This window comes from Drosophila hydei, unplaced genomic scaffold (genome assembly GCF_003285905.1).
Source record: "Drosophila hydei strain 15085-1641.00,03,60 unplaced genomic scaffold, DhydRS2 tig00000060-arrow-pilon, whole genome shotgun sequence".
Lineage (NCBI taxonomy): Eukaryota > Metazoa > Arthropoda > Insecta > Diptera > Drosophilidae > Drosophila > Drosophila hydei.
This window is the reverse complement of record NW_022045656.1, coordinates 5,996,716-6,024,366: the sequence shown is the minus strand read 5'-3', so window position 1 is coordinate 6,024,366 and position 27,651 is coordinate 5,996,716. Positions and strand designations below refer to the sequence as shown.

Sequence of the window (27,651 nt, the reverse complement as noted above, 5' to 3'; positions counted from 1 at the left end):
TAAAATGGGCAAAAAAAATTGGCTTAAGTTCATTATAAAATATGCAAATATTTTAAAATATTTGATAAAAATAATAGTTGTGCCCGTCAAATCTATCATGTACCAATAAGTTTGACGAACAGAACCATAACTAAGATATTAATTTTTAGCTATTTGCAAGCGTTGTTCTGCTGTAAATCTATTCATAATCAAATTGAATTAAAATCAACTAACAGCTGTTAAATGGATGGTCAACTGAAGCCATGAATCGCTAAAAAACATCTTTTATATTATATGTGACATATATATGATATATACATGAGACATATATGAGCTATATATATATAGAAAGCTTCAATTAGCGAATGATGCAAAAAAAATAAAGTTTTCAGCAAAATTAGACTTGCTTAGGCTAGCCTCTTCAAAGCTGTAATCATAGAATTCTCAACTGGTTGTAGCTTAGCAAGACTAGCTAAACAGTCGCTATCAATTCTGCTCCTCGTTGATTCAGAAGTTGCCTGCTCCACTCTTAGTAAAGAACAATAATCAATATATGATCTCAAGACAGTTCGCTAAACACAAATTCATTCATATTAATTCAACTTTTACACATAAACAATTAGAGTTTCTAATTGGCTATAAAAGTCTTAGGCAAACAATCTGTACATGACTTGGCCAACAGCTTGAGCTTGTTAAACTTTCATTAATTAGGCCAGTGTATTAAGAGTCCTGGAAACCACAGAAATGCGTTCACTAATCTATAATTACAGGGCAACCACAATTTGAGCTGCAAAATCAAAACTTAGGCTGGGAACTTAAATGAATGTAAGTGCAAACCACAAATGAGAAGAACAGCTTTTGTGCTTTTGTGCAGCAGCTTGACCGCAAGAGCGTCCAAAAACCAAAAAATATGCAAACTGAAAGCAGGCGCCACGGGCTGCGTTGAAGGCCAGCTGCAGATGTTCGAGATGCTGAGCTCAGGTGAGCTGAGCCTGTGCCCAGCTGAGCGGAACGTCAACTGAATGCAGATGAACGTCGCCAGAGACGACGAATGTGGGTCTGTCGGACGCTCCGTCAAACGAAGTACCACACGCATATCCAATTATTTAAATCCCCCAAAAACTGCCAAAGAGAGAGAGAAAGAGACTACCTGACTACCTTGATAATGAAATGTTTCAATCAAAGGCAGTTAAATCATTTAAATTGCCCCAACTCCGAACAGAAAAACTAACTGCGAATAATAAAAATATGATTACGATGTATAAATGCAAATGGAGCGCTGCAAGCAGGAAGCTGTTAGTCCAACTGAAACCCCATTTTAAGCAGCGCAATTGGCCCGGTCGACCTCAGATCTCAGGCAGATGTTTTTTTTTTTCGTTGTTTGTTTCGTCTCCAGGACATGAGTACTCTGGGGACAACTTGTTAATGGACAACATTCTTCTGATTGAACTCGACCGAGGGTTTCTCCACAGCTATGCTGGGCATGAGTACTTGCATGTTTTGTAGCCTTTCCTTTGCCTCTTTCGGTTTTCTTCTTTTGTTTGCGGATTTGCCGGCATCATATTAATTGAATAATCAGTTTCTTGTCAACAAGATGTTCTTGCATAATTTAGCTGCTTGCAGTACAGTAAATATACCACTAAGTGCTACAAGCAAACTTTCTCAAACGAAACAGAAAAAAACCACAAATTTTTCATTCGAGTCATGGGAAGAAGTTCGATTGTCTGATTCATTTAAATGGAACTTGCTCGGTACTCTGTGACTAATAAAGTACACATATAAATGAGCATTACTATTTAAATAATCATAAACAGACTCATTAAAATGAACTGCGGAAGTAGTTCTGTTATCTATCTGACTGACAATCTTTATCTGTTTATAATTTTTATATACGATTCTTCAGCTGTCGATCGTGAGCATGTGAATAAGTGAATAAGTAATAGGAATTGTTCATGACTAACTAATAATGAACTAACTTTACTACGGAACGTGTTCTAAGAGCTTGGAATCAGTTCAAGACAAAATTAACTCAATTAGTGAATAGAATGAAATCACGAAAGTTGTGAATATGTGAGTAAGGCGAACTCTGCGTGCCTAACTAATGATGAACTAACTGAACTAGAGAATAAAATGAACTAGTTCACACTACTCTAAACATCAATTAAATATTTATAGTGAAGTATTTTCTACTTCTTTTCATCTGCATAATATTAAATTCGAGCTAATTTCATTGCGAATAAATTTGTTGATCATAAAAATCTTAAATACACAACAACAAAAACTAAAATTCCCTTTTTATAATTTGAAATTCTATACATTTAAAGAAGCTTAGGAAAACTATATTTTTATGACAAATAAATACCGAATAAAATAACAATTATTCATTAGATCTGAGAAATAAAATATAATAAATACATATATGTATATATAGGAAACGATTTGCACTGATTAATTGCTCTGACCATCAGAGCACAGCCCAGGTTAAACGATTTCTAGTATAACAATAATTCTTTGAATAGACTTGTACTAACGAAGCTTCACTGTACCTGCTACATGCAATTAGAACAGATTTTGGACAACTGTCACAGCTACACACACACTCACACACTCCGGTATACATCTGTTTATTTATCTATTTATATTTAAACACAACTTTTTGTGGTTAACCGATTTTTTATTGTCTCGCTCGCTTTATTCGATTGCTGCTTATTTTTTACACGACACTTTTTATAGTCATGCACGAAATCGAAAAAAAAATAACATAAAAAATAAAAAACAAATAAATTTGAAAATTCAGTCTGTGGCCAATTTAGGCGCAGAGTCAATTGCAATTAATCAATTCCAAATATAAGCATAAACTACAAAATAATTTAACCTTTAAAAAGGCAATTAAATTGTTGCGACAACAGTCAATTGTTTAGAAACAATTACAGATACTCAGATGTAGATACAGACAGAGAAAAAGATACTAAGTTACAGATACATTTACAGAGAGAGATACAAATACATAGATAGAGATACAAATACACATACATTTACAGATACAGATACAGATACAGGTACAGATACAGATACAGATACAGATACAGATACAGGTACAGATACAGATACAGATACAGGTACAGATACAGATACAGATACAGATACAGATACAGATACAGATACAGATACAGATACAGATACAGATACAGATACAGATACAGATACAGATACAGATACAGATACAGATACAGATACAGATACAGATACAGATACAGATACAGATACAGATACAGATACAGATACAGATACAGATACAGATACAGATACAGATACAGATACAGATACAGATACAGATACAGATACAGATACAGATACAGATACAGATACAGATACAGATACAGATACAGATACAGATATAGATACATATAGAAATACATATATAGATACAAATACAGATAGATATAGAGTTACAGACGCATATACAATTAGGACATGCAAATACAGTCTCTATATAAGCACACAAATATAGATACAGATATAGATACATATCCTCAAACACAGATACAAACAGAGATACTGAGATACTTACTTACACGGCAAATAGAAATTGAAATCATAGTCAGTTTATGTTGTTGTAGTTGTTGTTATAGTTGCACAATTAATTGAAGTTGAAGGCTCAACAATCAGCAATCAACAATCAACAATCAACAATCAACAATTAACAATTAACAATTAGCAATTAAATAAATAAATAAATAAACGAATGCGCCAATTACCTGCAAAGAGAAGAACAGAGGTGAAAAGCAACTCGCATTAATGACCAGCGGCAACAAAATAAACAAATAAAACGCAGCCGCAGCCGCAGCCGCGCTCATGCAGCATTAGTTTACAATTAAGCAATTGAACATCGGATACAGATACAGATACAGATACAGATATGTGTGTATATATAGAACAGAAGTCGGTGCGATTTTAATCGGTTTTAGCGCTTAGTGCGCGTTAATTGAACCTATTCGAGTTCTGGGAAGCATTGAATCTAGATACTAGCCTAGCAGACTAATTGAAGCACTGAGATCTGCGGCGTTCCATGGAACACTTTTTACAGCTGGCCAGGCCAAATCGACTGTCAGTCAGTCAGCCAGTCAGCCAGTCAGTCAATCAAATCAGCTCAATGTCAATGCACTCGCCGCTGCGTAAAAACATTTTAATCAACTTATCAAAAAGTGTCAGTCAAGTCGGCAATCAACATTTGCCTGCGTGTGTGGTCCACAGCGTCATCGTCGTCTCCAGCTACAGCTACAGCTCCGACTCCAGCCCCAGCTCCAGCTCTGACTGACACCAAAGTTAAGTGGCGCACACACACATTCATATGAGAGCAATTTCAAAGCCAAGTCCGCTTTGCTCTCAGCTGAAGCCAGTTTCAAATGCAACTGTCTTTCTATGTATCTGGGTGTGTGTGTGTATGTGTGCCTATGAACGTGCCTCTGTCTATCTGAAGCTCAGCCTGTAGTTCAGTTCAGCTGGGCTGTTGCAAAGCTTCAAGCCATCAATCTTATTGACACCGTTTTGAGTCGAAACAAGACCAAAATTCAAACTCTACAGAGGCCTACGGGCCTGGCCAAGACTCCAAATGTAGCTCCATAGCTGTCGAGCAGGCGTAACTGCCAATTGAGTTTTGAAACTAATTTCAACGAGCCTTAGAGCCACGCGCTGAGCTCTAATAGATCTTCGCTAATAGATCAACAATTACGAAATGATCGCAGCTGATTTAGAATACCTAAAGAAAAGAGATGAAACACTGCTCAACTCCGCATTAGGGATATTCCCACTTCTGATTTGTGATTTGTTTAATTAAATTAATTTTTAACAATTTATCATTCGCATATTAATTAGCATTTGGGGTTTTTTTGTTAAGTGTTTACCCAAGACTTTCACAAATGATATAACTCAGTTAATTATGGATGTGGGTGGCATTCAAGCTCTAGCTCTAGCGCTCATCCATCACAATATTTACGAATCATTCATCATAATTTTAATCAATTGATTTTGCATAATTTTAGCGTTGTCTCCCTTTCTTTCAATTGACGATGGAAACGCAAAAATGCAATTTAATTACTACAGTTCAGCATGAGCTTCATGATCATGATCATGATCATGATCATGATGACGACGATCATTGTCGTTGTCAGTTGTCAGCAGCTGGACTGCAGTCGACTCGCTGTGATTGTCACAATTATTACGCACATAAATCGCAATGAAGCCCCAATGAGCACTTCGACAACGATCACGATCACATATATCAGCATCATTCCAGAACGCTAAGGACAACAGCAGCAAATTGAATCGCACTCGCTCTCTCGCTCTGTCTCACTCCAAGAGTTGCAACTGTGGCTGATCGTACGCAGTTATCGCTGCGGATCAGTAGCTGCACCACTTGCCCCACTGCCTCGCCACCGAGAACTGCATTTCATTAATGCTCGTTTCTAACTGCTTAATAAAATTTATTTTGTATGCACTGGAACGTGGAACGTGGTCGAACGAGCCAGCAGCAACAGCCGCAGCAGCAGCAGCATTCGAGCTTTATTAGAGTGGCTCCTCGCTGGCTCTGGCTACGATTCCGGCTGCAAGTCTCTGGCTCTTTCGTACAGGACAAGCTTAAGCGCTGTTCGTGTTCGCTGTCAACTTGGGTGGTCCCAGTCAGCAACAGCCAAGCAACAACCATGCAGCAACCAGGCAACAACAACAAGCACAACAGCGCGAATTTCGTATGAGGCAGAACAGCCGTACGACTTGGCTGCAGCTTGTGCATTGACTTAATTTTATTATGCAGCCATCGCCTGGTAGTCGCAGCATGCCACATGCCGCTCCCCGTCTGCCCCCAGCTGCAACAATATAGATCGGAGTTAGACAATATCTGATAGCCTTATGCGAACTGCGCTTGCTTAAGTCATCAGCCTGTGCATTATCGCGCCCTGACATTATGATTGCAATTAGCTAAAGACCAACAAAGCGACTTGGCACTGTGTGGGAATACATAACACGCGTCCGACTTTTGATACGTACAAAGAGTCTGTGACTGAAGCAACTTATATATATATATATCTTGTCTTATGTAATGTAAAAAATTTTATTTAGTTTGCAGCTCAATAGCAGCAGAGCAGCGCTCTTTGAGCAGAAGCTGGCTTCACTTGTTTTTTCTCAGTTTGCTTAAGCTCTAAACATGCAACATTACTCTGCTGTTCATAGTTATAGAAGCTGCCTAAAAAAACTATACAAGCAAACTGTTCACTTTTTACTTTCTATTAGCATCAATCAACTAAGTTATGGCCTGCTTAACAAAAGTTTAAAGTTTAAGTTTATAAAAGTTTAAAGTTTAGAAAACTTGTTAAAAGCGAATTGCTTAATGTAAATTTAAATATTTTTTATTGAATAAGTATAATCAAAAAGGTATTGCAACTTAGATCTTAGATCTTAGCTACTTTCATTTATGTATAAATTAACCAGAGTTAGAAGTTGGAAGAATGAGAATTATTAAAATTTATGACAAAGAAACGTCTTCATTTTAATATTTATAAATGCGTTAGATGATAGATGACATATTTAAATATGCTGAGTATTCTACAGATGCTGCTTGATATAAATTGTGAAGAAAGTTATGAAAAAGCTATGAAAGTTATCTAATATAATAATAATTATTATTACAAATTACAAATTAATATTACAAATTTCAATTCAACTATTTCCATTTAGCTTTAGATCTATTTTCTACATATTTAAGATTCTTTATATAGAAAACCTATATTTAATAATTTTATAATATTTATAATTTTTGCTTTATGATCTAACTGAAAACAACATTAGATATGATTTAAGACGAGGCCTTTAAGCTAGTTTAGTTGCCTATAAATTTTTAATAAATTATAAAGAAGGACAGATCAAATTTAAAGTAAACATTTTTTCTTGTTTGCTAATAGCTAAAATATTCCAAATATTTTATAATAATAAAATATACAAAATAATAAAAAATAGCAAAAAATATTATAACGAATAAATGAATGCTTTCTTCTAAAAGAAGATCTACACAGTAGTAGCATCTATGATAGAGATCTGTATGGTATTAACACAGCTATAAAGGTATAAAGAAATACACTTTGATATCTTATATATATTATATAAATATATATATATATACACACATGTATATTCATATACACGCACATCTATTGGAATGCATTTGAGCATTTGTATCAAGTTGAGCTGCTGGTCGCTTGGTAGTTTGGCGCCCCTTTGCGGCACTCACGCCGTATTGTTTCCGAGAAGAAGACTTAGAATCTCTCAATTATCGTGCGCTACGAATACGAATATTTACAGAGCACTCGAGGCATGATGGCAACACCGTTTGGAGATCAGCTACGTAGCTACAGCTCCAGCTACAGCTACAAATTTCAGCAACAACTTTTCAACTTGTTTCCGTGGGCCGACGATCGCTTCGGTTCGCTTCGCTTTGTTTCTCACTAATCTCAGCTGATTTGAATTCGCTTGGCCACACAGCTGAAGAACTCTTTTGAATGGTACTCAAGTGTCAAGAGATTATGAGTTGGCCAACTCCAGCTCCAACTCCAATACCAATTCCAAATCCAATTCCAATTGGAGCCCAAAATCATTTCACATGATAATGAAGCAGTAATTCCAATAAGTGTGACTATCGGTTTTACTGCGGGCCGCACGACGCAAGCCCCACGATCGCCACGAACAAGTAATTAAAGCGAAACAAGTAATAAACAAACAATAAGCAACTCGCGACGACGACGCCAACATATGTCGGAAAAGTGGGCATCGGGGTTGGGGCAGAGACAAAGGCTGCGTATACTGATGGCTATGCAAAGCAGCAGCAGCAGCAGCAGCCACAGCAACAGCAACAGCCACAGCAAAAAGTGAAACCAAGAATCATCCAAAAAGCAACCAAAAGCCCAGCTCGCTTCCCAATTAAACTTGACAAATGCGGTTGACCACACGCACGCATCGAGGCATCGAAGCATCGAGGCATCGGTCACCGGTTATTGTACACTGTGACTCTCTGTGACTGTGACTGAGCCCTGCTGTCGTGACTGCCCGGCCTGCCCGTCATTCACTGGCATAAAATAATCAAAGTTTCCCCCTCATCCAACAGACGACAGACATGTCAACTGTATGACAACCACATCAGACCCAACATCAGCATCAGCATCAGTCGCAGTCGAAGCCACCGCCAAGGCAACGGCAACGGCAACGGCCAGCGACCATCAAAATGTCAATGAGAGCCACAAATTCCTGTACAGGTTTCACTCAGCCCGAAGCCATTTCGAAGCTGTGATCCAAAGGGTGTTAGTTATGTGCCTCAATTAACGCCACGCAACATTAAAGCTGCCCACAAAGAGCAAACAAACGCAGCGTAACTGATTGATAAAGATAAAGATTTCTAAACTCAGCTTAACCTAATGGCTATAACTGCTAAAGTTGGCCAAAACCAAATATAAATGCTGCTTGGGGAATATGATTATAAAGACTTGTAGGCTGAGTAGCTATATAGACCCGCCCTAATATCTAAAATCTCCAATCTACAGCTAAAAAGATTTATTGAAACAAGCTTAAATTATCATTATTTGCTTTAGCTTAGCAAACACTTGTATTCAGCTCTTTTGACTAATTAATTTTCATATTTTATTACACGTGCTCTCAAAGCGTATTCAATTAGTATCTGAATCTCATTAAAGAGCTACACATAAGATATATTGCTATAGCATCGCAATTTAATGCTACAGCATTTCATATTAATATGAAACATGCTGAAAAATGTTTTAGCTGCAGTTCAATTGAGACTCAGAGCACAAATTAATTGAGACTGAAATACGAATGCGAACAATCAAATACTCGTATTCATATATAAAGAATCAATTTGTAGAGCTTGAAAAGAACTGCATGAAATCTACAATCAAAACAACTGAGAGTTGAGCTCATTATTAAAAACAAACTTGATGATTGGAAGTATTTAGAGATAAAGATATAAATATAGATATAGATATAGATATAGATATAGATATAGATATAGATATAGATATAGATATAGATAGATCATAGATCTAGATTCGATATAGATTAGTCTATATAGCTATAGCTCTAGACTCTCGTATAGATCTAGATATCGATATAGCTTAGCTCTATCGATTAGCTATCGCTCTCGACTCGATCTAAGTCAGATTCGATCGATCTACGTTTCGCCTTGCTCTCGCTCTCGCTCTCGCTATCGCTCTCGATCTATCGCTATCTCGCTCTCGCTCTCGCCCTCGCTCTAGCTTAGCTCTACTACTCTCGACTATCGCTATAGCTTCGCCTCTCGCTCGCTATCGCTCTCGCTCTCAGATCTCGCTCTCGCTTCGCTCTGCTCTCGCTCTCGCTCTCGATCTAGCTCTACGCTAATCTCCTATCGCTCTCGCTCTCGCTCTCGCTCCCGCTCTCGCTCTCGCTCTCGCTCTCGCTCTCGCTCTCGCTCTCGCTCTCGCTCTCGCTCTCGCTCTCGCTCTCGCTCTCGCTCTCGCTCTCGCTCTCGCTCTCGCTCTCGCCCTCGCTCTCGCTCAGATATAGATATAGATATAGATATAGATATAGATATAGATATAGATATAGATATAGATATAGATATAGATATAGATATAGATATAGATATAGATATAGATATAGATATAGATATAGATATAGATATAGATATAGATATAGATATAGATATAGATATAGATATAGATATAGATATAGATATAGATATAGATATAGATATAGATATAGATATAGATATAGATATAGATATAGATATAGATATAGATATAGATATAGATATAGATATAGATATAGATATAGATATAGATATAGATATAGATATAGATATAGATATAGATATAGATATAGATATAGATATAGATATAGATATAGATATAGATATAGATATAGATATAGATATAGATATAGATATAGATATAGATATAGATATAGATATAGATATAGATATAGATATAGATATAGATATAGATATAGATATAGATATAGATATAGATATAGATATAGATATAGATTTAGATATAGATATAGATATAGATATAGATATAGATATAGATATAGATATAGATATAGATATAGATATAGATATAGATATAGATATAGATATAGATATAGATATAGATATAGATATAGATATAGATATAGATATAGATATAGATAGATATAGATATAGAATAGATATAGATATAGATATAGATATAGATAGATATAGATATAGATATAGATATAGATATAGATATAGATATAGATATAGATATAGATATAGATATAGATATAGATATAGATACGCTCTCGCTCTCGCCCTCGCTCTCGCTCTCGCTCTCGCTCTCGCTCTCGCTATCGCTCCTCGCTCTCGCCTCTCGCTCGCCTCTCGCTCTCGCTCTCGCTCTCGCTCTCGCCCTCGCTCTCGCTCTCGCTCTCGCTCTCGCTCTCGCTCTCGCTCTCGCCCTCGCTCTCGCTCTCGCTCCTCGCTCTCGCTCTCGCTCTCGCTCTCGCTCTCGCTCTCGCTCTAGCTCTAGATCTCGATATAGATACTAGATCATCGATATAGATATAGATATAGATATAGATACTGATACTGATACTCAGCTACAGATACAGATACAGCGACTCAGATACAGATACGTATTCAAACGGAGACTGAGTAATAAATAAACGATTAAAAGACCACAAACAAATGAATTGTGGCTGCCGTCAGGTTTAATTAGTTTTCAATAAATTCTTGGCCGAGTTGTTGTTGTTGCTGCATTCGCCTGCTGTCTGTAGTCATAATGAGGCTTATTTTGATTATTTGTTTATTTGTCTGCTTGTTGGCTTTTAATGCATGTTTACGCCAGCCAACTGACTGCCTGCCTGACTGACTGACTGACTGACTGACGGACTGACTGGCAGACAGACCGCGTGCCCAAAGATTGATCGCATACGAAATGAACACGAATAATAATAAGAGAATATGAAATACCTGCCCTGCCCACTTTGGGCAGCTGATGAATGAAGTCATTTGCTTGTAGAAAATATTTTGACAGCTGTAAATATCGACGGCAAGCCGTAAAAGATTTCGAGCTTTTTGCCGTCTTTTTGGTCTTTCGAGCTCTCGATTTCGATCGCAGCGCGTTTCCAAATTAACACAAATGAAGTTATAAAAATGATTTTTATATGCCAGCAATGCGATTCATCTGAATTCGGCTGAATCCAAATGCGGAAACTTGTCTTGTGCGTCGAGTTCGGCTTTGGGGCCCCGTCTGGGTGGTCCCCAAGGTGCGCGATCTCGGGCTCTGCCTTACCCACGAACACGTTACGTATACGCATAAAGTAACCAAAATATACTATGGAATCGTTGGCATGTCGTTGGCCCCCACATCGTGGAGCCATCAGTGTGAAATTGCGCAAATGATAACAGGGAATGCCCCAAGACGAACACCAAAAGATGAAAAGCAACGCCCATTATTAATCTAAGCTTATGAGCGATAAGATGCTTATGTAATTGTAAGATACTGACTGAAAGATACCCTGCAATTAGCATTGAGTTTGGCTTCATAAGTTTACTATAAAGTTTGTTGAATGTGTTTTGGAACTTCTTCTTCTCTTTAACATTTTCTAATAAATTATTCAAATCTTTAGTATGACAATCAAACGTTCGTAAGCATGGATCAGGCAATTCTGCCTTATATATACCTAAAAAATTTTATATACATGTTTTTTTATAAATATGATTTAAGCTATAGCAAATACGTGCCAGACTCTCTATATAACAAATTGAATATCAAGCAAAATAACTAAAATTTTTTTATTTAATGAAATCATGTTTTTCAGCTCTAAATTATATTGATTCATAATAATACTTAAGCTTGATTATTAGATAAATTTGTTGAAATGTCTACATAATATAAAATTAAAATTAAAATAAATTAATTTAATAAAAACTGCTTTGATATTTATTCAAAATAAATAAACATAATTTTATAAATTATTTATTTAATAAATAATTAATTCGTAACAGAAAATTGTGTGCTAAAAGGCCAAACTCTTCAAATAACAATTAGAGCTAAACACCCACTGTGTACAGTGTCTGTTAGGCGTAGAGAGAAAGAGGGATAGAGAGAGGGCGAGAGAGAGATACACGGCGTCAGTTAATAATGTTTTTGCCGCAGCAATTGCAGGTCAGAGCTGCAGCAAATGCAATAACAGCAGCAACAGCAGCAACTGCAGATCGCATTAACCAAATGCGGTCAACAGCACAGTTTAAACGACATTTTTGCTGGCTGATATGGTCTCGATTTGGAGCCAAGTTGGACAGTTTTATTGCCAGTTGTTGTTGCTGTTGTGCCTTAAAAGGCGCTGCCAGTTACAGTTGCTGCAGTAACTGCCGCTGCTGCTGTGGCTGTGGCTGTGGCTGTGGCTGCTGCGATAGCTAAACAGTTAAAAAATTAATTTTTGTCACTTCATAAATCGCTGAGCTGCCATTAAGAGAGGGCATGGTCACGCCCTCAGGCAGAGCATGCGCTAGTCGTTGCAGCCTACAGTGTCCTTTAGGTGTTTGAGTGTTGAATGTTGAAGGCTTTTAGCGTGCGTCAGGAAATGCGCAACATTTTCATTTAATAACAGCAGCAACAACAACGGCAACAACCTGAAATTGTTAGACTCGCAAGTTGCTTGCTCCAATGGCTTAATTTGCCTTCTAAGGCAGGCGTTGCGGCCTCAGTCGAAGGAAGTTGCACGTCGCGACTCGCGCCTCTTGCCGCCGCCTTATAGAACCCCATCGAGTTCTGCGTCTATGGCTATATCATGATTATCATATGACGTGACAGCTTCGTATTCATATTTTATGTATGCATTTGGGTCATAAACCTTCTCAAACTAAATGCTCTTGCTATTGTTGTGGTTGTTGTTGTTCCCGCTTTATTGCGCATTCCTAGCGCAAATTGACTTCAAATTCTGTTGCTGAATTGTTACACAACTTGGCTAGGCTAAATCAATTTCAAAACTTCGACTGCCTTTGGCTGACACAATCTAGAATACTTTATGAAGACATTTAATAGATGTCAACGTTGGATTTGCTAGATTCATTAATTAGTCGTAAGCATCGAATTGACAAAGTTTCCACATACAAATCACTGGGAAATTTGGATAGTTTCATTAACATAAGGCAGTTGTAATATATATATATATATTTATAGTTAAGTACATATTATTTTAAGCATCGTTTGCTATTTAAATCAATCGAGTTATGTGATATAATCGTTAATTTTCACTTGAAGGAAATAATTTTATAGAAGAAGCATTTGGTAATCAGGAGTTAGACTCTAAATATAGACAGACTATAGACTATAAAGTGTATACTAAACTGTATCATACAGACTATATACTCTGCTTTATATAATATACTAACTGAAACCAGAATAGTCGTTTAAGTTACTCTAATCTGTGGCTGGCATAAAGAGCCTTGAAACACTTGTGTTTTTATTTTTAAAACATTCCTCCATTCAAACATTTTTTTACACAGATTTTACTTAAAGCTTAAATGCCCATGCAGTCAGTAGGTCAGAATTAACTCTCGCTCTCTCTCTTTCTCTCTCTATCTATATATAGACAGCGACAGAGAATGAGACAGAGATAAGAAAAAATAAAAAATTTTCAATGAGAAAATATTGTATTTCAATATCATTTCACATTAAGTCCCAATCGAAGCTTCCACTTCCCCGCTCTCTCTCTCTCTCTCTCTCTCTCTCTGTCTCTCATCCCTCTTTATTTTACAGAATATTCAATTCCATGCTCTTGCATGAATCTTTGCACTTTGACTTCTTCTCTTCCACATTCAAATTTCCACTAAGTGCAACACACTCCAGGGTATCTGCTAGTCGCACACTTCTGACTACAGCAGGGTTGCCTATTCCTTCGCCTACAACAGGAGCACTCATATGCAGAGTCGTGGCCAACTAATTGGCTAGCATAAGTGACTCGCGGGAACACATTTGCACTTGCAACCGAATGTTGCATGTATGTTAGTTGCTGCAAATAGACGGATAAATAGATTGTCGGGCGCCACTTATTGATTCCGTGAAGGCAATTGAAGTGCTATTAGCTGGCGTCTGATTGCCGCATCCTACACCCCGCTGCCTGCTGCCCCTTCCCTTGCAGGGTATTCACAGCTCTTTTCATAGACTGAAATCGAAATTTCATTTGACTATTGTAAAATTGCGCTAAGCGAAGCGTTTTAAAGGGGAGTTGCCAAATGGGAATTCTTCTGCTGCGAGGCGTCGTCTTCCTCAGCTGCTGTTTGATGTTGCAGCAAATCGTTTGGGGGCCAATTTTCTAAGCAAATTTTCCATTGAGAAAATGCGCACAAAAAGGCAAACGGCGAAAAACTTTCAAGAGTCATTTCCAGCTGCGTTGCGCGGAAAATTCTTGAGGCGTGCAGAAAGGAGGCAGGGAGGCAGGGAGCGAGCTGAAGGTAATTGCAGCTAGTCTGATGGGTAATTGAAATTCGTTTGTTTATGTTGTCATTGTTGTGGCAGCCACAGCAGCCGCATGTTTGCTGTGCCTCGTTCTGGGGGCAGATTGAAAATTACTTAATGGTTCAGTGGCGATCGCTGTTGCCGCGGCTGTTCTGCTACTGTTAAATGAGCGCCAAGTGCCGGACAAATGCGAAAATTGCCACGATTCGAGCTGCATCTGAAGCTGGAGCTTGGCTTGGCTAGGCCTCTAACTGCCTCAGCTGCAAGTGGCAGCTGTGGCAGCCAGCAGCTTAAGCGTGTTGACAACGCATATTTATAAGCCCATTAACATTTCCATATGCACACACCACACACAAAGATTAATCCAACAACATATTTCTGATAGCTGCACAACAAAAGCGACTCGCATTCATTTTGTGGTCGATCACTTTTTAACTGGCCAATGAAATGGCATATTGCGTTGTTCTGTATGTTATTGGTAGCAACTGCAATTTGTGGTTCATTTCATAGGCATAGAGCTATATAATTATCAACAAAGCAAACCTAGCTAACAGCTGCCAACAAATGCAATGCAAACCGCCTGAAATGACGAGCTGCACTCGAGTCATAGCTACTTACAACATTAAGACTTATGAAAAGAAATATTTGAAAAACCAATAGGGAGCAGTCTAGAGGGAGTGTCCTACTAGCAAATATCCTAAAGCCTGCACAGAGCATTTATTGAATACTTGCCAAGCTTATTCCCTCTATATTCTGATGGATGGAGGGATGGTCAGATAGGCACATAGCTGAATAGAGAAACTGACGGATGCACGGTAGAGGTATAAAGCGAAACAGGAATAAATGGATAGAGGAATGGACGAACGAACATATAAGCAAGGGTAGATCAATCTAGCTGATCAAGATCTTCATCTCGATCTAGAATGTATTATATAAGTTAATGCTCTTATGTAGCTTGCATCAATTCGCACGATCACAATAAGCCCTGCATTATGTAGGGTATAAAATGGAAAGTAATATATCAACATCGGTTAATCGTTGAACCGCAATATATATACATATATATATAAAAATATACATATATATCAACTAACTGCAATGCTAATTCAGCGCATAAAAACTTCTTGTTTTAGAATATTATTTCAAGTATATTTCAAGCAAGTTAGAAATATGCCATAAATTTCTCTAGTGTCTGGCGATTATTAAAGTTTTTCGTTTAATAATATTTAAATGTTTATAATAAATAACTATTTTATGAGCGCAGTCAGCTGCTAATGCTACACCAGCACACCCACTCGCGCGCTCACACACACACACACACACACATGTCGCATTAATTTGTCAAATTAACACCTTTTAATAAAATTTAATAATTTTTCTTGTCGTAGTCATGGCAATTTTTCAAAAGCTCCAAATTTATGACTTTTATTTCGTTATTTCGAGTTGCATTTAAATATTTTTTCTCTCTCTATCTGATTGTTGTTGTGCGAGCTTAAATCTCACAACTCCCGCTCCAGTTGCAGCTCCAACTCCGGCTTCAACTTCAACTTCATCGCCTACAACATTCATTCAAATTATGGAGCCGCACTGCGATCGAGATCTCGTTTTAGTCACGCTAAATTTATAAAAACCAAACAAACAACAACAACGACAACAACAACGACAACAACAACGGCAGCAACAATAAAATGCATAATACATTTTTACAACAAAACACACCTTAAAAAATTGAAAAAAGACAACAACAAAGCACACAAAATGGTTGAAAAAAACGTTTCGTTTTCTGGTTAATTAGCGAACGCGACAAACCCAAACAAAAGCGATTTATGTACTCAACTTTTAACTTTGGATGCGAGCAATTGGTGGAAGGCACTGGAAAAGGGGAGCGGTCACAAAGGGGATGGGTAGTTGGGAATCAGTTGAGCGAGAAGACAAATGGTAAGCCAACTTTAATCAGTCTAATAAGCTAATTGTAATCTACGCAATTGATATGCCACACAAGTAGATCAAGTAACAGTCGAATGTAGTTAGTTGAGAGGGACAAAGTGCAAAGCTGCTAGAATCCATATTGATCTACAGGAAGGTCACTCCTCTTTGTCATTTACACTTAGAATGAAGAATGTAAGAATAGTGTAAGTAGTTGCTCTGTCTACTGCCTAAGCCCTTGTGAAAATGCATCTATAAACAATGATATCTATACTTATATAGCACAGCCCTAATACCAAATGCATGGTTCAATAAGTTAAAGTAGCCTAAGGTAAACAATATGAAACAAGACACTGGAATTTAATCTTCTAAAACTATAAAGCCATACAAAATGATTCGAATTAATCTAGCATTTATAAGCAATGAATTAATTATAGTAAAAAAAGAGTTTGTGTTGATCGATAAATATCAATAGCGTGCAAATCCAACGCATATGTGGCTTTGCGATTGCTTCAGCATATCTTAGTTTCAAAATGAATATAATAATATATATAAGTCTCATAATATATATAAGTCTCAATCTATATGTCTCTCTCTCTCTATCTATCTCTGTATCTCTCTCTTATTTTCATACACTTTCTTTCCATAAATAGAATATATTTTTATTTTTTTTATGTTTTTTATTATATATGAATTTATTATTATTATTATTAAACTTTCTCACTCTCTATAAAACAATTAAATAATATTAACTAAATAGCTTCCGGTTAAGTTTCACGTTAATCAAGCGATTCATTACCTGGCTTGCCCACACACATTATTTATTATTCATTACTCATTATTTATCTACTCGAATGCTAACATAAATAATAAAAATTAATTAGTATAAGAAAAAAGCCAACAGAGTCTATTTGGCTATCGTTACGCCCACTTGAGAGTTGAGAGTTGAGAGTTGTGCGTGGATAATGGGAAAAGCTAACAAAATGACAAGTTAAACATGAAACGACCCTCGCAATGGCAGCCACTCATAGCTCAGGGAACAACCCCAAAGCCAAAGGAAATATCCAGTTGCGAGTGCTTCTCTGTCAAGCACAAGTTGGCCACATAAAATTATTAGGCAAACGATTACCGAAAATTCCCTGTGGCGGCATGAACTAAATTCATGAGTGCCATGATTGTGTGCCTCAAGAGTGAGAGAGAGAGAGAGAGGGGGGGAGAGTGGGAGAGAGAGAGGCACGCGCATAATGAGCTTAAGTTATGTTACATAAGCCATAAGGACATAAAAACCACTCGAGCAAACACTTCATGAGTGGCTAAAGGAAGTCGAATGTGAACTGGGTAACGTGGTGCAGGGTGCGCGGTTGCGAGGGTGCGGTGTGGTGCTGCGGTGGAGTGAGCGCGTCATGGCGGTTGCCCCTTTTTGTCTTGTTCTTTCTTTTTTTGGTGGTTGCAACCTAATGAGCTGCAGATTGACGCCGCTGCCGGGATACGGTGCGGCGGCCTGCTCTGTGGTTGCCACATTGTTTGCTCAACTGTTTATGAGCCACTCAACCACTCAACACTACCCACTCAACACCCTGTCCATCTATCTGTCTGTCTGTCTGTCTAACTATCTTATGTGTATACGCTGTGAAAATGATAGTCTTATCGACTAATTCCTATTTAAGGCTTTGCTTTCAGTTAATAGCTGAACAGCATCAGCAAATTTATAGACTTTTTAATGCTTTAACTGATTGTTATTATAATTGTATGATAAAATAAAAATTTTAAATGTATATTTAACATTGCTTACATTCAATTTACTTTACTTTACTTTATATATATATATTAGTAAGAAGTCCATATGCCTCAGCTCAGATACTCCAGTGCTTAATATTGAACTTTTTCAAATTATTGCATATTAGCTACTAAATTCGTATAAATACGAAGTCTAACTAACATATATGTATATGCATATATATCTTTTAGTTTTTCTGATATATTTTACATTTTATTTAAAATTATTTCGGAGTCACAACTAACAGAGTCCATCCAAATCTGATCTGTAATACCTTTATTCTCTTATTAGCAGAACTGGATAATACTAATAATAATAATAATAATAATGGATAATCCTAATAATAAAAATGGCTTGCTTTAATTTAAGGCGCTTGTTAGATCCCTATAATATTAGTTATAAACTTATAATTATAAATGAGCTCTATCCATAGCTAATTAAGACTCTTAAGATCTTATGGACATATAGCATAGCATAGCTCTAGTAACTATCCAGCACATTAACTCTCTCTCCTCTAATCCTAATTGACACTCACCTGAGCTGGGGCGATCGCTGTAGCGCGTGCAATAGACCCAAGCGGGCCACACAATGGGCGTGGCGCTAGTCGATGTGGACGTCGACGTTGCGCCGTTATCGTCGGCTGCTTTTCCGCTGGCTGCTGCTCCCGCTGCTGGCGCTGGCGAGGTGGCGCTTGGCGACTTGACCAGGTCAACGGCTGCCGGATTGTTGGCGGTGCTGCTGCTGGTGGCGGTGCTGTTGGAGTCGTTGCTATTGCTGCAAATGTTGGCCAATGTGCTGGAGAAGCTCAGACTGGGCTGCGTTTGCGTCTGCAGCTGCACCAGATTCAAAGGCTTGTGGCTCTTGCGCGGCGTCTTCAGCGCAGCTCCGGCGCCAGCTCCAACTCCGATGCCAGCGGCTGCGCCAGTTGCCGCCAGACGCTGCTGCAGCCGTGAGCCAAAGTCCGCTTTGAGTATGTTGTCGATGCTGAACTTTAAGGCGCGTTCGTTATCATTCAAATTGTTGTTATTGTTGTTGTTGTTGAAGTTGTGATTGCTCTGCAGCGGCTGATAAGGATTCGGGTGCTGCTGCTGCTGCTGCTGTTGCGCCTGCTGCTGCTGCTGCTGCAGCTGCTGTTGCATGAGCAGTTGATGTGGATGCGCAGCTGGCGCTATGCCCAACGCCGTGGCAGTCAATTGAGCCAGTGCATCCTGTCCAGCCGTGGGTCTCATGGCCGCCATGGCCATTTGCAACTGCTGCGAGACCTTGGGTCCGCGCAGGCCGCCCAGCGGCATCACAGCAGCTGTGAGGGCATTAACCCTGGCCGCAGCCATCAGCTGCATCTGCTGCTTCATCAGCTCCTCCGCATAGAGCTGTGACTTACGCAGAAACTCCTCCTGGAAGCTGGCCGGCGCAGACATAGGATGAGCAGCATCCTCGGCGGCTTGCGCATGGGGATTGGCATTGTTGGCGACGCTGCTGAAGGCCGACGGACGATAGAGCTGGCTCATTAGCAGACGCTGCCTGGCCTGGGCAGCAGCCACTTGGGATTGCTCCTGGCCCACGCTGAGTACGCTGTTCTCGCTGCAGCAGCTGGCCGCATCATCCAGTTCTTCTTCGTCATCCTCATTGGGCTCCTCCTGGTCATCCAAAATATTCACCATATGCTCATCGCAAGCGGAGCCATCATCCTCCTCCCCGTCGTCGGGTTTCTGCAGCTGCGGACTGCTGCCGTGGCCGCCAGCTGCACCTAGGGGCAGCGGCAGTGGCAGGCAATCGGGATGCATTGCACCAGGCACAGCTTCTGGATCCTGATGCTGATTCTCGTTGGTGCGTTTCAGTGTCAGATTCAGCGTCGGATGGCGACTGCTGGCCAGCGTGGACATAAGTGTAGCCAGTGTTCAATGGTTGCGGCAGAAGTGCGCCTAGCCCAGGGTTAGGGGCTGAAAAGCCGTCGGCATTTCGATGTTTCGCTATTTACAATTCACAATTAGTTCACACGCACACACAAGCACACACAGAGAGATATGCACACACAGGCACACACATACAGAAGCACTTTCGTTTCGTTAGGTCGTCTCGCCGCTAGATGGCGCTCACGCACGTCTGGCATTCAATATTCAACATAATACTATTTAACGTCCGAAAAAACAATAAAAACTCTCGCCCGGTTTCCGTTACGTGCGCTCTGCCAGTCAGCTGAACCAACTGAAGCTCCCGCGAACTTGCAACTAAACGAGACGGCAAAAATGAGCAAGAGCGAGCAGTCGCCAGTCAGGCCACAGGGCCCAAAACCGGAACGGCAATAAGAACAAAACACACACACAGACACAGTATAAAAACTGCGCTCGTGCGCTCTCTTTTCCACTGCTCTCTCGCGCAATTCGAACATCCAATGAACGGCGAGCTGCGCAAGCTGAGTGACTGCCTATGTGTGTGTGTGTCTACGAGGGTGTGGGGTAAATGTTACACTAGCGTTGTCTCGCTCAGTCAGCGCTCTGCCTGGCCCGACAGACCGCCTGTCAGTTGAGGTTATGTTAAGTGTTTGTATATTTGTTAATTAAGTGCACTGCCAGCGTCGCTGCTTTTGCCGGCTCCTGCTGCTGCTGCTGCTCCTATTCCTGCGGATGCTTCGATACCAGCTTCATCTGCGCTTGTCTTTTTGATTATGCGCTGCAGCATTTAAGTCGTAAATCTCCAACGTACATAAGTTTCTTGCTTGTGGCTGCGCATCTGCAGTCCTTTTAGTGGCATACTCCATCCTCTTTTTGCACACACATACGTATGTATGTATATGCCTATGCGTGTGTTTTTGCTTTTGTATGTGTAACACATGCCACATGCTTTGCTTCCATTCGTTTCTTCGTTTTTCTTCTTTTAATAAAACACAACAAAAATGTTGCGCTTTTTGATGTCATTGTTGTTGCTGTTGCTGTTTTTAGCCCTGCGCTTTATAAATCACCACCACAATTTTGTTTCCAACATCTGCTGTGATTTCATAATTGTTTTTGATGCCTTTTTTGCTTCACACATCGACCGTTGATGATAGTTATACACATATGCATATGTGTATATGTGAGCTTGTCTAATTGGGCTCTAGTACACACATACACACTTACTGTTAATGGCTCTTTTCGCCTTTATTGAGGTTATGTAGAAATGTACTGTTGGAAAGCCTTTAGAATTACTTTGATTATTTACACACACAGACACACACACATACCCACACGCAACTAATTAATAAGCTAAATTTATCTTATCTGCATTCATCTTTCAAAATGGGCCATTAAAATGTTGCTTTAGCTCTTTAGACAACATCCGTTGGCCATAAAATAGAAATTCCAGTGTTGTTTTTTCCTCTTTCTCATTTTTTTCTTACTTACTTTATCGCCGCAGTTGTTGCCGACGTCCATCGAAAGCTGTCCGCGGTTTATTATCTGGCCAGGCAGACTGCCACGCCCCAATTGCACACCCAATCCAGTTTAATAACTTTGTTGCCCCGATCCGAGTCACTCGAACGCAGGTCGCGGCCCCCGGTTTGGGCCCCAGATGCCGACGCGTCGATAACGCAACCAACAAATTAATCAAGCTTAATTTCAGTCGGAGCGACAGAGAGAGCAAGAGCAGGCAACAATTATACGGCGATTAAAAGCAAAAAAAAAAAAAAACAAAAAATCCGTTGAGAAACCCTAGACACGAATTATGAATAACATTAAACGCAATTGCTCAAATGTCTGCACAATGCGAAATTCAACCGTTCCCCATTAGGTACTCTCTCTCCCCCCGTTCCAGATCGTTCCGTCGTTCCATGAAAAGAGACATGATTAAACTTGCGCACGAAACGCTTTTCACATAAAAGAGGCCGCGTAGAGCGCGCGTAAGGCGATCTTTGCCAGTTAATCGCGCAGAAAATCTTCATCAGAAATGGACGGCAGCAGCAGCAGCAGCGGTGGCGGCAGCATCGGCAGCAGCAAAAAGTAAAGTTACTCAAACTAAAATAAATACAATCAAAACATGAAGCGTACAACGCAAGCAATAAGTAACAACAACAACAACAAAAGCAGCAGCAACAACTACAACAACGGCAACCTAAAGACCCAAAGCAAAAGCAAGAAAGAAAAAAAAAGACTAAAAGCGCACCGGCAAAACATTACAAGAGATTCGCGGCAGTTGCTGCCGACTGCGCAGTCGCAGCAACAAATAGCATAATCGCACAGACGCGACGGGCTCCCCACACAATTTAGATGCGCCCCGATAGATAAACTTAAAGAGGCTTTTATTTAAACAAAGCGCAGCACAGCGCAGTCACCGACTCAGAGTCTGCTGAGGCTGTGAAACAGTGAAACAGAGAGAGTGAGCGAGTGAGAGAGCGGGAGAGAGAGAACTGCTGTCGGCGCTGACGCGCAAAAATGTATGTTGCTTACAAACGAGCAACATAAGAGAAGAGAAGAGAAGAGCAACAACAAGCCAGACTTTTGACTGCTAGTCTGTCTGACCTCTCGCTCACACTCACTGCAGCTGGCTCGTTAGGCCGCTCATTGTCAATCTTATTGGAATTGCATTTTTTTTGCCAGTCTTCGCGTTGCGGCTGATCTTTTAATCGAATCGTAGCATTTATTGTTGCGATTGTCGCGATTGTTTACGTTGTTGTTTGTCTAATGCCGTTTAGCAAACAATGGACATGACTGTGCCATAAGTCAGAGCACAAAATGGCTGCAACTGTTGCGCAAATTAATAATTTGTGTCGACATTGCGCAATCTTATTGGAGCACCCCCACCCCTGCCTTTGCCGTGCTTTGCTTTGCTTTGATTTCTTGTCATGGGACATTTGTCTTAATTTATGTTTGCCTTACCCATTGACAAACAAACAACAAAATATGCTTATATATCGCTATTTGAATACCAAATACAAACACACGCACGCACACGCGTATAACAAACATGGCCGCTCTAATTGGAATTAACACATGATAATGAACAACCGTTGATTGCCCTCCAATTCGACCAACACGAATTCAGCCCAAAGGCAAAATCAATAAAAGTCCAATGTGAAAATTTAATTGACAGCTAAACGATTTTCCACTTGCCATACAAATGGCTTCCAATTAGATGGGAATACGCCTGTATTCGATATCTAATTGGCATGTGTTTCAAGCAATTAAAAACAAACGCAAATAGAATAAGAATTTTTAATTTTTAAGTCAACTTTCTATGGGAGTTTTGTTTATAAATTATAAATTAACAAAAAACTAGTGGCAACTGAGTATATGTTTGGTTAGTGAATGTTTTAAGTGAACACATTGAAGAATCTTATTTACTATTTTATTTACTATATGCAAGAGGTTGATATTGATATTGAGATTGATATTTTAATAACTTTTATTATTATTATTATTTTATTGTTATTTTATGTTATTTTTTAAGTAATATAACAATTTATCAATTTACATATAATTTATTTAAGACTTTTTGTAGAAATTTCGCAGCCTTTCACTTTTTAATTGATTTCAGATCTACCTTAATTTGTTCTGCTTTACGCAATTTATTATATTAGACTAAGAGGTAGTCTTGTCTGTTGTACTATTGGCTTTTATTGATCTATTGAGCAACGTATATATATATATATATATATATATATATATATATATATATATATTATTTTATATATACATTTCATTTGGTTGTTCTTTAAATTTGATAAGTTTATTTATTTTTGATCCTGATCATGAATGTATATATTTTATGTCGTTTGCCATGCCTCTTCTGAATGAAACCTATAAAACCCTGACTTGCCATTTTCAACGGGTTTAGATTATAAAAATAATAAACAAATATAATCACCTCCTGTCATTTTATCATAAATTCCAATCGACCGAACAGAGTCAAACAAACTCTCTAGCTCTATAGCCGTCTCACTCTTAAGCCTTTTAATAAGTACAGTTTGGAACGCACTGCTTGAAATAAACAGTTATGCAGTCTCAACGAACTTATACAACGGGTTGAAATGTAAATTGGCATAATGCAAATTAGAATATATCAACGGCCAATAGGAATTTAAAGTATGCCAATAAGCACTTCATATGCGCTAACTTGTTAAATCCCGTAAATAAATATAATACTTTTTTCTAAAATACAAAACAAAAAATAAACAAATCAAATAGTTTATTAAATTATTTACGTAGCAAACTACGCATTCCGATGATTGCCGATAATAATATTGCTGAGACTGAACCTGAAAAGCTGTTCAATGGTCGATGATAATTATAGTGCTTAAATGTGGCAGGCCACAAATGAAGGGAAATGCATTCATTCAACTATTTCATTCAGTTTGCATTCAATCAACGGCCGCAATCATCTGTCATTAGTTGCAATTGGCGCTCCGCCTTAACGATCAGCCAAGCGCTCCATTTCCATTTGCCAACTGTTAAACACACACACACACTCACATACATATTTGGCATAGTGGCAACAGAGGGAACGAAAGCCAAGCAAACAAACGCGACATTTGAACCGGACAGACAATCACCTAATTACATACAAGTTCGTCCAACTCAACCCAGCGCCAGCCCCAACCGAACCGAATCCAACGCGAACAGCAACAAAAAAGCGAACCAAACCTCAAGCTATGGGTAAGGGTAATTGCAAGGCGACGGCCTGTCATCAGTTGCCTTTTGCATTTGCCAGCGCTCGCTGGGACGACGTGCGAGCGAAACATCTAAGCAAATAGCATTAAATAAAAGGTTAATAAATAGCACGGAACAGAGGCAACAGCAGCAGCAATAGTAACGGTGTTGAGCTTTGAGTGAGTGAGTGAGCGAGAGCGCGTGTAAAGAGAGGCAAATACAATATGGCGGACAAGGCAAAGCGAAAGCGCTGACAGCACAGCGCAGCGCACAGGGAGAGCCCAACCGATTTCATGTGACATGGACATGTGTGTGATGGCTGTGTGCGTGTGTGTGTGTGAGCAGTTTGTAACGCCTGTTTATTTATGTATTAACAGGCAGCGAAGAGTCCTTTCAATTTAACCGACGTCGCAACGTCGACAGCGCGGCCTATGCAAATGTCAATTGTCAGTTGGCGTTTATAACAAACTTGTCGTATGTTATTGTTGTTATTGCTGTTGCTTGTTTATTTAGTAAATACAACAATCAACTAATTATGGCTTGTTAAATTGCAGCCATTGAAATGACCATTTAAACCATTCAATTTCGATCGCATGCAATGCCCTTGCGCTCTCATCCCCACCCCTGCCCGCTCCCTGCCACTGCCTCTATATTTGATTTACCGTTGATAGGAGCTCGCCTTGCCCAATGGGAGGCGGGCAGGCATTGGTCTGCGAGGAAGTGCTTTCACCCAGTCTCTGGTACGCCCACGTCGATGGGGCTATCTGTGCAGACGTATCTGATGGCCAGATGCTGACGCCTTCGCAATTTGTTGTACACGAATTGCAATTTGCTCAAAATTTATCGCATTTTAATCATCAGCATGCAAAATATGCAACGGCAACAAAACTATTAACGCCAACAATTGCAAACGGCGATGGTGATGATCTTTCCACCTGCTTCGACCTGCCTGAGGGCAACAACAGCAACAACAACAATAACGGCGGGAAAGGCAACAAATGTTTTCATTCATCGACATGCAGCAGGAGCAGCAGCGCCAAAGGCCAAAGGTCAGGCGACGTCACTATCTCTATCTCGCTCTCTCGGTCTTTCTCTTGGCGTTGCATCGACAGGAACTGTGCAACAGATGTGAATGCTCGTTGCCATAAGCAGGAAATTTGCATTTTTGCCGCATTTAACGGTCTTTGGAAACAACAACAACAAAAAGGTTCAATGCGCGCCTAAAATTGATTTGTTCATGACGAACTCATTTCGGAGGCCATGCAGATGCAAATGTAAATGCTGATGCAGATGCTGATGCTAAGCCTGATGCTGACGCTGATGCCAAATCTGATGCTGTGTCTGCTGCTGGAAGCTTGCTAAACACTGAGAAAAATCAAAACAAATGCAAGTAAAGCATACAAAAAGGAAGCACAAATGCATGAAAAACTGTGTTTAATATATATACATTTGTAACAAATTATAAAAGAAAATATAGAAAATTCAATTAGCAATCGTTCAATTGCTTAACTAGCTCAATAATTTCTCTCAGTGAAGCAAAGCATTTGGCCCACGGCCTCGGCAGCTGCATACAAAAATGAGAAACGTGGAACGAGGAACGTGGGGAATGGGCATTGGGGAACGCGGAATGGGAAATGTGAAGAGTTCCGCGCGAAATGCCGGCGATGAAAGCGACTCCGATTTGCAATTAAGCGAAAATGTTGCTCCCCACATAATGGTTAACGGTTAACGGTTAACGGCTCATTAAAGCAAACAAAAATGGCGACCCAGCATAGCAGGCGAAGCAGCATTTGACACCATTCGAATTGGCAATTTGCGTTTTTCTTCTTCGCTTGCCCCGAAAATCGATCAAACTTGCAGTCGAAGCTCATTTAAGTTTGATTTGCCAAAATGTCAACATGGCTCGAATGACACCGAACACAAGTCCACCGATGTTTGCACACCGAGCCAACTGCCGGCTGACAATTGGCCGACAGCCGAGCCCCAGCCAGCCCAAGCGACAGCCTTTGAATGGCATAACAAATTAGAGGCGAGTAATGAAGTTGCCACAAATCGATATGTTGCAAATGAAATGAATGGAATTTGATTTGAAATATATATATATATTAAAGATTATATATTGAGGAATATATATATATACGTAATATATATATACGTAAATCACGCTATGCTGAGCTGCATAGTAACTTAAAGATTCCACATTTACGTTGACCGGCCAATAGTGACACTACTTTCGATAGCTATATCTATGCAATTGCTAAAGTTATCGATAACAGTTAGTTACTGAAGTGTTCAATAAGCTTTGCCATTTGAGTATGTATCAACTGACTGCATGTCATACAAGTCAAGTCAGCTGATCTATTGGCCTCAGCGATCAGGCAATTGGACAGTCTGCCATGAGTGAGCCGCTGGAACAAAGTCAAGTTTCCAGCTTATGCCAAGAAGCCTTAAACTTAAGCAGCTAATGTCGGCAGCACAGCTCACATATTGTATGAAGCTCTCCTTGCGCGTGAAGCACCTCCGGCCAAAGTCGAGACTGCCCTTTGCATACTATGAAAATTTATAGATAATGACAATGGTATAGCTTCAGAATCACATCGAAAATTAAATTATAATTAAGTTGATTTTACTTTTATAACAATTTGTTTTACTTTCGCTCTTATTTGGTCAGCCTTTATAGCATAATTTATATGTAAATTGTTGGGATTAACATCGTTAGAGTTCTTCATTTTGCTTTGTTATTCAGAAGTCAATAGCTTTCATAGAATCTAAAACGGCTGGACATTATAAATTATAGAGCTGATTAAAGATCTGCAAATTGATG

The 27,651-nt window shown here is 39.3% G+C and overlaps 2 protein-coding genes across 2 annotated transcripts in view; both read right to left on the bottom strand.

The window, feature by feature from the left end:
• The window catches only part of LOC111605413 (homeobox protein invected), a 44,587-nt gene extending 25,089 nt beyond the window's left edge, over positions 1-19,498 (bottom strand). The window contains exon 1 of the mRNA XM_023323918.2: positions 18,743-19,498. Coding sequence (XP_023179686.2) covers positions 18,743-19,451 — 709 coding nt within the window. The 5' untranslated portion in view covers positions 19,452-19,498. The remainder of the gene's footprint in view (positions 1-18,742) is intronic.
• On the bottom strand, positions 19,499-20,375 carry LOC115483808 (homeobox protein invected-like). Its single transcript, XM_030226143.1, has 2 exons — positions 19,589-20,375; positions 19,499-19,524 (listed from the first exon to the last, which is right to left on the bottom strand). The coding sequence occupies exons 1-2, from the start codon at positions 20,088-20,090 to the stop codon at positions 19,499-19,501; spliced, it is 528 nt and encodes a 175-aa protein (XP_030082003.1). The 5' UTR covers positions 20,091-20,375.
• Between the last annotated feature and the right edge of the window lie 7,276 nt (positions 20,376-27,651).